A 15,486-nucleotide genomic window follows, 5' to 3' on the forward strand; every position below is an offset into this window, starting at 1 on the left:
GTCTTCTGCTGTTGTAGCCCATCCGCCTCAAGGTTGTGCGTGTTGTGGCTTCACAAATGCTTTGCTGCATACCTCGGTTGTAACGAGTGGTTATTTCAGTCAAAGTTGCTCTTCTATCAGCTTGTCGGCCCATTCTCCTCTGACCTCTAGCATCAACAAGGCATTTTCGCCCACAGGACTGCCGCATACTGGATGTTTTTCCCTTTTCACACCATTCTTTGTAAACCCTAGAAATGGTTGTGCGTGAAAATCCCAGTAACTGAGCAGATTGTGAAATACTCAGACCGGCCCGTCTGGCACCAACAACCATGCCACGCTCAAAATTGCTTAAATCACCTTTCTTTCCCATTCTGACATTCAGTTTGGAGTTCAGGACCACACCCCTAAATGCATTTAAGCAACTGCCATGTGATTGGTTGATTAGATAACTGCATTAATGAGAAATTGAACAGGTGTTCCTAATAATCCTTTAGGTGAGTGTATATCACTGCGTGAGAAAACTAATGTGTGGCTTGACAGCGTGTGAATTGTCATTTGCGTGAGTCTCGCGAGACAGCATTTTACCTGATGATAATTCTCGTCGCTATTTAATCGTGCGAGATCTCGTCACGCCCCTAATACAAGTATATTATTCATATTTCCTGATTTGTGTTAAATGCCAGCTGTGTGAGCAGAGATGTAGGGAGAGTTTCTCTGTTGGTTCAGACAGATTCTGATACCTCTCCTCCAACTCTTCTACACAATGCCTCAATGTCGGTTAAAGTACAGAAGCGAACAGTGAGGCTCAGCAGTGGAAAGGCACAGTGGAAGAAGTAGGAATGCAGAGCTCTGCCCATTTCTCACCTATGTGCACCTGGGCAGTCACTGTGAACAGCGGACGTGGCTGTTGGTTTGTCGGTTTTGGAAAGTTACAAAAACTGGGTGGTGTAGACCCCCACTGTCCAGCCATCTGAAAGGAGCCTTTCACATATTTCTGACTGAGTGTGTGAACAGCACTTCTGACATGGTATATATTGGATTTAACATGTAGTTGTTGTTTCAGGCAGTCACCCCATTAGCTCAGTGTTTCTCCAGTGTTTTCAGTGTCCTTAGCCTAACTTGCTTGGTATTCTATGAAGTTAGAACATGATGCCACTATCTGTAAAAGCGTAGGTTATCTAAAAGAGCTGTTTTGTGCAACAGTATTTTACAGACATGTTGACATTATTTACTTGGAAACTACTTTTGTATTCCTGACAGTTACAAGGACACATTTCTTGGCGAGTGTGTGTGGGAGACTAAGATAAACACCATTATTCAGTATGATCTGTTCTGCTCAACTGTCCCATGGAATAGGCATCCTTAGATTAGACCTTTCTCAGACATCACTGACGTGTCAGCAGGGAGCATTTTATAGAGAAGAAAAGGAAACTCCACCTAAAGTTGTCCATGCCTTATTTACTGTATAATAGCGCTCTCTATTGCCTGTAATTCCAGTCCAACAAACTAACAAACCGTGCTGGCAGGCCGAGCCTGCAATCATGTCTTAGAACATTGTCACTCTATCACCACAATGTTGGTGCTGTGCCTCCTTTTCAGCAAAATATGTGTTGCGTTGTCTGCTTTTTCCCTCAGGTTTTCTTAGCTGTGTCTGGCGTATTTTCTGCCAACTATCAAATAGATAAGCGGGATATCAAGCTGACAGTTCCCACAATGCAAAGTCTTCCTCTTAAGCATTACAGAAAACAGATGACATTTTCAGCTATGTTGCTGTGACTATGGTTATAGTACAAATGTTGTACCTAGCGAGTCATTTTGACTGATTGAATTGAGCAGCTGAATCTTGTCATGATAAAGCTGACTGGACTTACTGTTCGAACTTGTAGAACTGTTTTAGAGGGTAGTCGTTAGTAGTTGACAAGATATTAAAGACATAGGCTGTCCTATTTACTGTAACATACCTATTTGATATAGGTTTTAAAAGGAGTGAAATGGCTATAGGTAAATGAGACCATCATGGTGAAAATGTACAATTGTCAGAAGTAGGCAGGATCAATTTGCAGCTTTTTACTGGAAAACTTGTTGATCAAATCACAATAATAGAGAGGGAACGATGAAGATGGATGGGTTATTTCTGTAGGTTAATTAACTGATAAACTAACAAAATAATAGGTTTTCCAGGAGCAAAAGCCTTTTATTCTGTCTGTTTATGAGCTAGCGGTTTCAGATTATATTTACTAATCATTGAAGCCTGTATAAATAAATCAGCTATCTGAGAAGAGCATGCAGATGCCAAACCGTGCACTATGTGAGCAGCTCACTGCTTATCTTTCAATTCTTTTTCCATGTAGAGAAACAGGAGTGGTTTCAAGGTAACAGCACGTGGTAGTACATTAAAATGCTTGGCTCATATACCCTTTGCAGCAAATACGATTGCAATATAATTGCTCCTATCATAAAATTGTGTTCTGCTTTCCACTTACAGCAATGCTAGCATAAATATAAATCAACAACTTGATTAAAGCACACTGGTTAAACTTAAATTGCTAACCTCTAAGTGCATTATGTTGAATTAAACTAGGTGTGTGTTCCTGTCAACAATTAACGATTTAAAGCTGTACAGTGACGATACACTGTGGCAGAGGAAATGACCATCCTTACTCTAATCATTACCCCTGACAAGAAAATTTGCATGACAGCAACCAGATTTTTTTTTCTACATTAGAGTTGTTTTTGTAGAGTAAAATAAATAAGCTATTCTTGCTTCAAAATGACGTGTGACGGGAATACAAAATTGTTTCCTGGCCCAATGCTGGTGACATCATGCCACATCCTAAGGCAGAAGTGCCTGTGGTTTGCCATGTGTAATTGAAAATGCAGTCTTTTTCTGCGGGTGCACTGCACCGCTCTTGTATGGAAATGGCATGTTTTATCAATTATGGTGACATTGAAACGTCACTATTTTTGTTGCGGACAGCTAAACTAATGTCTGACCATTACTGCGGGTTTTCTCGTCACTTGTGTGTCCATCCCTCAAATTTGGTGACTAATGCTAATTACAAACACACAGAGCTCTCACCTAGGTAGCAGAAGTGGTCTTTTTTTTTAGGCAAAAAGAAATTTCTGCACATCTAGGGGCTCCAGGCTTTTAGATATCAAACGTGCTACTTCTGTGCCAAAGCTGCTTGTGGTTACATTTATTTTTAATGCATTCTAAAGCTGGAAACCCTTTAAAAGTTACTGTAGGTTGGGTAGCGTGCCTCTATGTTTAGCTGAAGGCTGAGAAATGATATGAGTATCAGAGTTACATATGTGAGGACAGTCAAACAAATGTATTGGAGATGACGAGATGAAAAGATTTTTGTGTCTATTTATTCTTCCTATGTGCATTCAGTTCTATACAGAGTGTTCAAGAAGTCATGCAAATCCCCATCCTCAAGCTGTCAGTATGCTTCATCAGAACAGCTTGTTATGGTCAGATAATTAACCCTCCCCGCATACCTTTTCAACATCAGAATTTGGGGGACCATTTCTGTAACTTTCCAAAACCGACGTTTATATCCACTTCACACAGTGATGAGCCTGCTGTGCCGAAGTCTCACAGGAGCCAGGGTTTGAACTTCTCTCTCTTGCTCTATTTTTTCATTCTTTACACAGCTATTTATGTCACTTTTCATGTGTACAACCAAGTGCAACACTATGAATCTCTTCCAATGAAAGTCTGAAAATGTGGGTTGTTGTTGCCATATTTAAATGGACGTGTCTCTCCCCTCTCTGTGACAGCTAGCTTTTGGCTGCTCTGGACAGGTATAAACACATTTTATTTCCAACGTGGTCGGACAACACAGTACAAACCATTTATTTTCTGGCAAAACTGAGCCCTTAGACCTTAAAGCTACTGTGATTCATATTTTTAAAATATATGTGACAATGTGAAAGGGGTTCCTTGAAGTAATGAAACTTCAGGGAATTATCACCAAAATCTGCAGCTCCCCTCGGCTTTACAGATCTTTAAAGCGAGTTTTAGCCTATTGTTTAGCCATCAGGATCCCAACATTTTTCTTGGTTGACTCTCACTGTTTTCATAGAGTTGTCTGCCGCAGCATGCAGTTTTCAGTGGAAAAGCTGTAAAAAACAGCGGAACTCACTGGTGTACATAGTGAAGCATTGAGCTCAGGAGTTAGTAGGGACCAAAACCCGAGCTAAAAGAGAACAATGAGGTTACATTCGCCAGGAAGCCCGCTTTGCTAACAAGTTTATCCTATCAATTTAAAAGGTTGACAGATGACATGTCAGTGTTGTGTTCATAACTTTTTTCCACTACCCCCAAGTGGTCAAAGCATTCATTTATTGGAGTTTTAATAATGGCATAAAGCCTTTGTGAACTAGTGGCCCTACTAATAGCAGCAATTGTGTCTTATGTTACAGCTGGATTAAATGCACGTATTGCCAGATTAAAAGGTGAACAACAGAATTTTTTCAACCTGGACCCTGTGGTCCTATGTTTTTGTGTAGTGTTATTGTTAACAAAGTCTGGTTGCTTAGACGAGAGAGATATAGCGACTATTTCTGGCTAAATATAGCGACTGTTTCCATAATGCAAGGATTATGCTGCAGGCCTGTCTTGCTGCTGCTGACTGCAGTGCACTTGCTCAATACTGGAATCAATTAAAAAAAATATTGTCCCAATTAGTCACAAAAACATGGGATAATCAGGACAACATTTGAACTACCCGTAATTACCATTTAACACCTTCCTGGTTCCAGCTGTGACTCCTGTGTGTGAATATCCCTATAGCAGCTCCATTTGGAAAGTGATTTTTTTCCCAATGAAGTGAACAATTAATCCAAGTAATTACATTTTTTTTATGTTCCTAAACTAAAGTTTAAGTAGTGCCAGAGTTATAGTAACCTTTACAAAACACAAGAACATGAACTTGCACTTTCATCTTTTCCAAAATAGATTTTAATGACATGGAGGAATGCGATGCAGGTCCCCGTGGACAGAGATGAGGTGTTTTTGCTCTGCCTGTTCAGTGTCCAAAATAAAAATATGCGTCCATGCTGACTTATTCAAAATGCTTCTGTCTTCCCTTTGCTGTGTTGAAAAAATAGGCAGCTGACTTATTTGCCTTTTCATTTCCTTGGGACCTTGGTGACAAGTCTGTCTTTATTCATATTTCATATTACACACATAATTGGCCAAACTATGTAGACTTCAACACGTCTTTTTTAGACCCTGGAAACTGGGCTTTAGTGAACCATGTATTACATACCAACTGAATACTGTTGTTTTTTTTCCTATATATTTCTTCTTATGCAACCTGGCAAAATATTTCCACAAGATTTGCTTTTAGAGAACATTTCTGCCAGGATGGAAAAGGTGAAAGTTACCTTAAGTAAAACACTGAGGGGTTTCAGCTGTCCAACCTGGTAGTGCACATCACTGCTGACATTTTGGCACTGCTTATATGCCCATCCATGAAAAGTAAGTCACTGTGTAATCCTTCCATGAAAGTCTGTCTCAGGTCTGATATGATTGTAAGCAATCCTTTTTCTTTTATCCCCATTATATAGTGTATTGCTTTACCTGGACAATAAAGGCTGGTTCAGTCAAATAGATGCAAGAACAAAGCAATGTAAGCTATTAACTGAACTACTTGCACTTTACTTTCCATCACACTTTCATTTTGGTGGGCTATTAGGTGAACAGTGTACACTGTTTATTTACTTGGATGACCAAAATAGAAAGATATTTGTGTTCACTGACCGGGGATGTCTCCTCAAAGAGGAAAGATCCTGTTATCCTTATGTTCAAGGCCAGGGCACATTCCCATGATACCTCTTTCCGTTCTGCAAGAATTGCTTACTTAAGCTTAGCCCCAGCCAGTGAGTCAGAACTTTTGCTCATCGAAGTGTGAAAGTTTACCTAGACGGCTGAGCCCCATGTGGTACAGAGAAAGAGTGAGTGGGAAAGACCACTTGGCGTCCATGCCTTTCTTGGAGAAGAGTTACAGCAGCAATGCCGGGGCTACATTCCTTTCTTCCTGTGGGCTGTTCATACAGAACTGACACAAGAGCATGCTGTGTTTACTCTGACTAGACACTCACAATCTTGGCTGTCTAAAAACCTCTCCTTTTGAGTTGCCATCTGTGTCTCAGCTCTGTTTCATTATTAATATGATTATGGTGTTTACATAAAAAAAACACCTCAAAGGACTAGACAATTGGCCCATGATAAAATTTTGAAGTTGGATTGGAAGGTAGATTTGTACTTCTGTTTTCCTTAAACGATTATTGTTTTATTTCTTGGGGACTAATTTGAACAATGGAGCAATATGTGACCAGCCATCCTCACTGACAGAAAATAATATACAGCCTGGGAAAAGGGAAAATATTCATATGGGGCTTGAGACTTCTTTATTTCTAAATTGTAGGCAATGATAAATAATGTGAGGCTTTTTGGCTAGACCATATGAGTGACTGAATTATTAGTTTTAATTGTGTGAATCTGTTTCACTTGGATAAAAGCAAAGCACTTACCAGCAAAGGCATAGAATCACGAGTAATGCCAAGGACAATGTCTTATTAGAGAGTCTATATAATATAAATATTATTAATATATAGGAAATGCACAGAATGGCATAGCACTTAGTTAGAAGGTAGTACCTTGGCAAGTCATTGGTGAAATAAGTGACAAGAGTTCTTCCCAGGTTGTTTATATACAATTTAACATTATGATTTAATTTAAATGGGCATTTAAATAAGTGGGTGCTGATCGCCTGATATAAAATACAAATGGATGTCATCTGCATATACATAGAAGTACTATGCTTGTGGATGATGGACCCAGTGGAAGCAAACAAACTCAACAGTGTGAGCTCAAGGATTCATCTGAAAGGCGTATCTCATGATCTGTTTTCTGTACATGAAGAAACAAGCGACAAGATGGCCAATCCATTGAAGAGGCCAAAAATGCCCAAAGCCGTTCCCAAGAGATTTTCCCAGATGATGTGCAATTTCTAGATGTTGAGACCAGTTAATTTACCCATGACATATTAAATAGGTGTAGATTCCTCAACCCCTATGATATATTATGTTTTACAATCAATTCTCTGTACGTTCTGAAAGAGCAATCCGTTATCCCTTTATATGTGTGCAAAAGTCTATGCTATAAGACCGGGGTTAGTTTTAACTACGGTGAACAAGGTTTTGTGGAGCAGGAAACAGCATATTTTCACTATGTGATGACAAAGTATGGGTGAAAGTGAGTTTAAAATAAAGTGTTCCTTTTCAAGGTATAAAGTAAATTTATTTGTCATTATACATGATAGATGTGCAATTTATCAATCTTTCTTAGAACATTGTGCCCAAACTGATTACAAAAGAATTACCAAGTAAGTGATGGAAAGCACAAAATCTGGATTTAAAGCAGCCTTTTGACAAACCCCAATTTAACATAATATAAAAAATAGATAAATGGCCTTGGCTTGGCATAGAATTGGCAAATCATTATTCTTCCCTGGGCACTTTGTGTTGTCTTTGGAGACAATATCAGAATATCCAGCCAAGGTTTCCAGCCATAGTTCACATGAGGCCACTGTGAATCCTAAGGGATTTTTTCCCCACCAGGAACGGTATATGGAAAAGCCATGTGTAATGGCCCTTCTGAACAACATGTTTGATGTAGGAAATAAAAGTGTCTGTCTCATTTATTTTCAATCAGAGGTGGTTTTTATCCCTAGGCTGTACTTAACTGGGAGCTTGCTTGTTGTGATGCACTCATGTGGCCAGCATGTTTACGACAGGAGGAAAGTGTGTGGTTCCGTAAGGTCAGGGCAAAGTCACTAAGGGGTAATTTGTGTGAGCTGTCAGCCATTCCCTGATGAGAAATGTCTCGCTGACATCACTGGCAAGTCAGTGTTTCTGTTTTCAATATGTGTGCTAAGACACATGCAAAGGAGCTCTTAATAGTTTATTGTTTAGGAAATTAAAATCAAGTCATGCTAGCAGAGCACTGATCCCAACATGCAGCTCACCACTGGCTTTCACTGTCCAAATACTAATAGAGCTACTGGTTATAAATTCACATTTTTTGGGAACAGAAAAATGAATTGAGATCACTGCAAAGAGAAATACAAAACATGTGTCCTGGCTGTTATCACAACACTATGAAATAGAACATTTTCATAGAGGTTTCCACATATTGCCAAGAAATCCCAGCAGAAACTAGTTAAGGTACCAGTATTCTCTGTCAGAACTGCTTCTTGGATGGTCGAATACCTTCAGAAACCCACCCTCTCCCCCAACGCCTTTCCAACATTGTTGGGGCTGTGTATTTCTGTAACTTTCCTAAAACGCCATTCCAACATTCACACCCTCTTCAGCTGTAAGGAGGTTGAGAAAGTATGCTGGGTTTGAACTTTTCACAACTATTTGTGGCACTTTTTGTGTGTGCAACACTATGAATGGCTCCCAGGAGAGACAGTCTTAAAGCGTGCACTGTTATCCCCACATTTAACAATAAGCTTTGCCCAAGGTTTGCAACAAAAAAAGATGAAGAAAGAACTTTTTGCCAAACAAATCCGTCTTCATGCATGCACACATTAGCATACCTAAGTGCCTGACATGGGCTTCAACCTTGCAAACATTATAGTTTGGTGTAGGGAAATAGGAAGCATGTAAATCTCTCCTGTAACCATTAAAACCACTTGTTTTACACAGCTGCATGGAAAATGTGTTTCCCAGATGTGGGAGACTCCATCCACTCTCTGCATTATGCTTGATCATCCTCTACCTTTGAGCCAAGAACACGAACAGGGACACACCTGTGGCTCATAAAAGGCCTCCTTTCCCTCTCTGCGGTGCTTAATTTAAAACTCACTGTTTTCTGAATCTGCCCAATTCTTTGCTGTTTGATACCTGATGCTGTTACATCAGAGGCAGACGGGGAACTTTTTCCAACCTGTAACAGGAGCTCTGTGTCAGAGGAGCACTGGAATGGCTATAATGGTGATGACAGGGCCACAGGCTAGACTGGGATGAGAGCATGGCTAAGTCACATTGACTGGAAATGGATGGAAAAGAGCTGCAATGAGGCTGCTTGTAATGTACTTAAGTGTGGATGAGTGGGTGGGAGGCAGGTGATTTTGATTTTGCAGACAAGTAATGCTTTAGAATATGACCTTGGCTCTTGAATGCCCTCTGGCTTTGTTTAGTTTAAATCCTTTACTTATGACATTTTTAACACCCACACAGCACTGATTGTCTGGTACGCTGTATAGATCATTTTCATTCCAATGGCCTTTTTTAGGATTTGTTTACATCTCTAACACACCTTCCATGTCAACCATATTGTATTTGTATGACCACTCAGTTGGGGTGAACGGGGTTGTACCACATAAAAAGCCACAACCGCATATTTTTTTACAATGAAACAAAAAAGACCTGCTAAGCTTTGTATTCCAAAGATGTACTGCTAGTTATATGTGTTGAGGTGCTGAGTGTACTTTTGGGCCCTTTATAGAGCCCTCATGTTTCTCTTTCACATTTCCAATCCTACTTGCCAATGTCCAATAAATTATTTACAAGGGTTTAGTGGAATATAGTGTTGTGTATTAAATAGAATGCAGATTGGCTCTCGAAAAATGAAAAGCAGGATTAGTATTCAAGTGCTCTCATAAAACCATATCAGTGTCGACGTGTTTGTGGGCCTGACTCCCTACTACCACGGACAACATTTTCACATTTTGAAATTATCTTTTGAAAGCTAGAAATGAATGAGTCCTCCACCTTTATGCAATAATAGAGTTTGATGAACCAGAACTAGAGAACCAGGCTACTTCCTCCCTGCTTTACCATCAAAGATTGTAGTCTTCCTAAATGAAGATAGCCCCTGTTGGTTTTTACAAAACATCATAGAACAAGTGAAAACTAACTTAGTGGGTTTAGTCTGCCTCTCTCTCGCTTCACATGAGGCTTTGGTGCTAATTTGTATTTGGTCTAACTCTTCCTCAAACCTCAGAAATCAGCACTCATGGCCACTGGAAATGTCCTGGAAGTTTGTGGGAGTTCTTTTAAGCCAAGAAGAAAAGTCCATCTTTAAAATATGTGTTTCTGTTTTTTAAATCAAATCAAAACATCAGCAGACATTCCTAATTTGAGTTGTAGGTTTAGAATGCTAACCAAATAGCTACCCGTTTGTTGACATAGGTCTGAGGTTTACAAGGAAGTTCACAGATGTGGGAATCTCAAAACTTATGTATAGGCATCAAATAATAGACATACTTCAGTGGATATCCTTCAACATAAACCAAGACTTTGCAATAAAAAGCTCTAAATTTGCATCTCAAAATGTCACAACTTACAGTTGTAAGAGTACATCCCCACATCCCTATAATTTGGATGGCAAATAATATGTGATGACTTTATATGTCACATAAGTAAGGGTGTGAAATTTGAATTGGGTTTTCTTTCTTTTTCAGAAAAATTGCTCGTCCTAACTGTTGCAACAGAGGAAACAGATGGCTTCCTCCGCTTTATGAAGTCTGCAAATTATTTTAACTACACTGTGAAGGTAAGGCTGTGTTCTCATAATATAAAATGATGTCCTGTCGTGGCAAACAGAAAACTTGTTGTGTCTAGTCAGTGTGAGATGAATAGCAATTAAATGCTCACACAATATCTGTTTGTGTCTGTTATTCTAAAGGATTATTTATTGCTTATAAACAAGAGCCTCCATGTGTGCCCAGGGAAGACGCACTGAGAAATTGGTTCCATACTTGAAACTTGAACTTTCTTTGTTACAAACAGGTGCATGTACAACAAGGTCATAGCACCAACTACACCTGGTCCTGCTCTCTGCTCCCCCACCCTTTACATGCTTCCACCTGTCAAGAGTTGATGTACAGAGTGGATATTTCCACACAGAGACACAAGGAGAAGCCTAATACTTCTCCAGGCTTTTATCCTTACCTCATCACAGTTTGACAACAGTTCATTTTAGGTTATACTTCATTATGTTTTGGCAGCTACAAGCACATGAGCGTTTTAACAGAACGATTCCCTTAACAATCCACAATGCCCCAGCTAACGATGCTACACACAGCCAAATGTTTTAAACACACATTTGATTGATTAGGCTTGTTAAGGAAACAATAAAGTACAACAAGCTGCAAAAACATCAATCTTAAAAGGGTCGCTCCTCAGTGTGGGTCCAGAATTCCCCTCTGTGGTTACAATCAGCATTAAAAAACAACATATTTTTTGGGGCCAGAACTCAGGGATGGCACACTGCCCGTATATACGTGGTCCTCTGCCTGTCTATGCTAGCCTTCTTGGGCCCTTCAAGATGATTCTTGGGAAAGACCATTTTAAATTAGAGTTAATGTTTTCAATTTTCTGTTATTCTTTGCTTGGTTACATTATCCCTTCAGGCTTGTGGGACTACTTTAGTAAACAAACAAACAATAACAGGGATCTGACAATGTGGCTGCAACTCAGGTGTTACCACTCTGCCCATGTGAATTATAAGAATGGCAGCTTCTTTTATCCATTTTCTTAAATCAAGTGTAATGTTTTTCACCCATCTTACTCTTCTTGGAAATGTACTGCATATTGGATTGGACAATGAGTGAAAATATTCCTCCCAATTGCAGAATTCCTAACTGGGTTTGAGACAAAAAATAAAAATGAAGACCTGAAAAATGATTAGAGATGGATATTTCTGCAGTGCTGCTGAGCTACCTTCTGGTGAAGTTTGGTGTCGAGCCAGTTCACATATGGCTCTACAACTTGTCCTTCATGTGTTCTGTCTCAGGTGTTGGGAATGGGAGAAACATGGAAGGGTGGCGACGTGGGTCGTTCAATCGGTGGAGGGCAAAAAGTCAGACTACTGAAGGGGGCCATGGAGGCTTTGGCAGACCAGGAGGATCTTGTTGTCCTTTCTGTGGATAGGTAAGTTGACAAAACAAAGATCTTTTGTTGTTTTATTTAGCTTTACATGACAATCCGATTTTCCCATTTTATGACTAACTCTACTTTTCCTGTGTAGTCTGTCTTTTCTTAAAGAAATCATATTCTGCTTTTTGGCTTTTTCCTTCTCCTTTATTGAGTTATAGATCTTTTTTGTGCATGTAATAGGTTTGCAAAGTGAAAAAGCCCAAAGTCCACCCCAAAGGGAGTTCCCATCTCCCACAGAAAACACTGCTCTGAACTGCCTGAAAACCACTCGTTTATAGTCCAGCCTTTTCCCTTTGATCCCTGTGACGTCACAGCAAAATGTGCGTCATAATGCTAACCAAGCGGCTAGTCAGACACGCCCTCAAAAACACCGGTGGAAAAACACACTGAGCTGCAGCACACAGTGAAAAAGACGATTCCACCTACTGCCTCTCCTCTCCCTTCCAAACATTAGCTACCCTCCAGGCAGTCGATGGACATAAAGTTGTTTCTGTGATGTAGAGACAGTGCTCAGTTAAAACTTTATGGATGAAAGATACATTTGTCACAAATTAATAGCTAGGGATGCACCGAAATGAAAATTCTTGGCAGAAGCCGAAGCCGATCATAATGAAAAAAATTACAGAATACTGAACAAGTACATTCACATTTTTTCCATTTATTTTGCCTTTTTTTTATCATTGCATAGATTAAATATTCTAAATGTGCTTTTTACTCAGTGTTTGGAGAGACAATGGTGGGTGGATCCGAGGCCCGAGAGGGTCCGGTAAAGTAATTTACATGTGTCCATTTACTTTTAATGACACATGTAATATGTTTTATACTTTCTGTGAATGCAGAAAGTGGAATGAAGTCCGACCCAATTTGATAAATTATGTTGCATGTGTATCGCGTAACATGACAAGATAACAACAAGACTACACTTAACAAGACTTCATAGCCTTTCTTCAGGTAGGACTCTCATACTGCATCACTTGTCTTTGTAAAGAGAGAATATGACAGGATAAAGTCGTTAACCTGCCTCTCAGCTAGATCTGGTCCACTGCAGTGGATTTACCATAAAGGCTCGAACACGCTCCAAATTTAGGTTAGCTAGCTTAATCGCCTTCTCATAAACAAGTGACAGAAACACTCAAAGCGGGTCGACCGTGTTGCCTTTTAAAAAAGAAGTCAGACACAGATGGTGTGGATGTGCTAGGAGACAATCCAGCAGTGTCTGCAAACGGCGATTTTGCGTCTTTCTGCCGACATGTCAACGTAATTGTTCAGTAAAATGTCTTCGGTCTTTTGACTTATTAGGCAGAACACCAAAAGTGCTTTTTTTGCTGTTTTCAACTGATTAATTTTGGTGCCCAAACATTCGGTGCATCCCTATTAATAACTCACCACTGCTTCTGATTGGCTAGTAGTCCTTAACTAGGAACTGCGCATGTGCAACTCCCAACAAAGATCTTGTAGAGGAAAGATGTTTCACTTGGTAGCTAAAACGAAGTATTCAACACACAGGGTGAAAAGAGGAGCTGCAGCAATGTGCAGTATGACTACTGATTTTGAACCTGAAAATGACCATAATACAACCTCTTTAATAATTCAGATTGACTATTATGAATTTGAATATTTACTGACTGTACTTTTCAATTCGATTGATTCGATTTACAGCCAACAAGTATGAATGAATAAATAAATTGTTAATTAATTTTGTCTTTGCTCACTGATGTGTGTTACTTTCCTTAGAGATGTTCAGTTTACCCAAACATCAGTTTGATTAAGCTTTGTTCTGATTTAGCTTTGATTTAAAAAATAAAGCATTTGACAAGAAAGGGATGCAAAACACCTTTAACTGCTGTGTAGGTCTATGAATTATAGATTAAACAAATTTTCACAATCACAGACTGTAATAATTGCTTTGAATGTGATGCCTCCGCAGCGAGAGCAGTTTCTGCACATTTATATAGCACAAAACAGCCCTCCACTCATTCATGTACAGGCATTATTACAGATCATGGCCAAATATATGAGAAGAGTAATTTTCACATGCAGGTAGCTGAATTATGAGCTTTCAAGGCCAATGGAAAGTTTTGCTGAGTTAATGTGTGTAGTTTAGAATAATAACAGTGTTGCAGGCCACATTTCCTCAAATAGAGCAGAAAATGATGATACTTAGTGCACCATGTCACATGAATAATGTTAGCTATAATTGCTGTGCAAAGTTGTCACACCCTTGAAACAGGTAATTGGAATGTTTTTTTTTCTTTTAGAGGAAATGATTGTAGTGGAGGAAACTGCATCTGCACTTCACAGAAGATTATGAAGCATTCAAATGTTTTAAAATCTATAATCCTGCTGGACCACCTCGGCTGTTTTGACAGTTTCTGCCTCTGATTCAGTCACAGCGTTAAAATGAAATTGAAATTTGTTCACTGTGTTGTTGAGCTTCTGAGTGTGGGCTGACTTCCCAAACTGAAAAGAAAGCCATATACCTTAAAGGTAGACCACAATTGCCATTCACAGCCAGAGCATTTTGGGTGTGCTGGCAATATAGGCTATTGGATAAGTTATCTTGTACCTTTGTACTGTCAGGATGGAAATAAAAAGATGGTGGTTCCCACTTTCAAATTCATAAGGTATGTTTCCTCTCACTGGTGCAGAACACTTTTAGATTGTTGCTTATGACCAGGGTGAAAGCCATTACCATCAATTGTGAAAACCATAAATATATACAGTATATCAACCCTGCGGTCTTCCAAACACAGTATGAAGTATATTGTCATAAAACATGTATTTAAACATTGGCTTTTAGTGTTCTCTGTTATTTACTTAAAGAGTATTACATGCAGCTGGACATTCAATGCAGCTATTGATGCCTGCCTCTGAAGCTATTGATTAAATTCCCTTTTTATTCTGTTATAGAAGCAAAGCAATTTAGTATCTTACTACACTAACAGTAAATTCATTATCTTAGATCAGGGCTTTTCAAAGTTTGAGACTGCGGGCCTCCCCTCAGACAAAGCTTGGAAAACGGCGCGCCCCCACCAGATCTTTAGTTTACTTGGTAAGTTTCGCTCAATTCCTGGATGCCTATGGGATCATGATTTTTTTATTCGATCCCATAGACACTCAACATTTGAGCCAAAATAGCCTAGCATTGCTGTCTGACATAACTTCTCATTACACCAAATAGTTTTAAAAAAGGTCTGTCCTAAGGCATTTATTAGTTTCTGACTCTGATGGGGGGAGAACGGTTCCCAAAAACTACTGTATCTCTGAACTCTCACACATGTAGGCTATTCTATGTGATCTCCTTTTGATAACTAATGCAATAAGTAATGTCATATTGTTTCACTTCCATTCACTGAGCCTCCCCTGACACTGTTTGGAGTCCCCCTAGGGAGCCCGTCTCACACTTTGAAAACCCCTGTCTTAGGCCCCATCCACACTACTGCGTTTTCGAATTAAAACGGAGACCTTTTCCTACATTTGCACCTTTGATGATGATGATTGGAGACTTAACAAGGGACCAAAACATGTGTCAGCTAGATATGGATA

General features: G+C 39.5%; 1 protein-coding gene across 2 annotated transcripts in view; it reads left to right on the forward strand.

The window, feature by feature from the left end:
* Positions 1-15,486, forward strand: part of plod2 (procollagen-lysine, 2-oxoglutarate 5-dioxygenase 2) — a 37,353-nt gene that overhangs the window by 3,602 nt on the left and 18,265 nt on the right. For both annotated transcript variants that reach the window (XM_046068666.1, XM_046068675.1), the window contains exons 2-3: positions 10,464-10,555; positions 11,798-11,934. In XM_046068666.1, coding sequence (XP_045924622.1) covers positions 10,464-10,555; positions 11,798-11,934 — 229 coding nt within the window. The remainder of the gene's footprint in view (positions 1-10,463; positions 10,556-11,797; positions 11,935-15,486) is intronic.

The sequence above is a fragment of the Micropterus dolomieu genome, linkage group LG01 (genome assembly GCF_021292245.1).
Source record: "Micropterus dolomieu isolate WLL.071019.BEF.003 ecotype Adirondacks linkage group LG01, ASM2129224v1, whole genome shotgun sequence".
NCBI lineage: Eukaryota > Metazoa > Chordata > Actinopteri > Centrarchiformes > Centrarchidae > Micropterus > Micropterus dolomieu.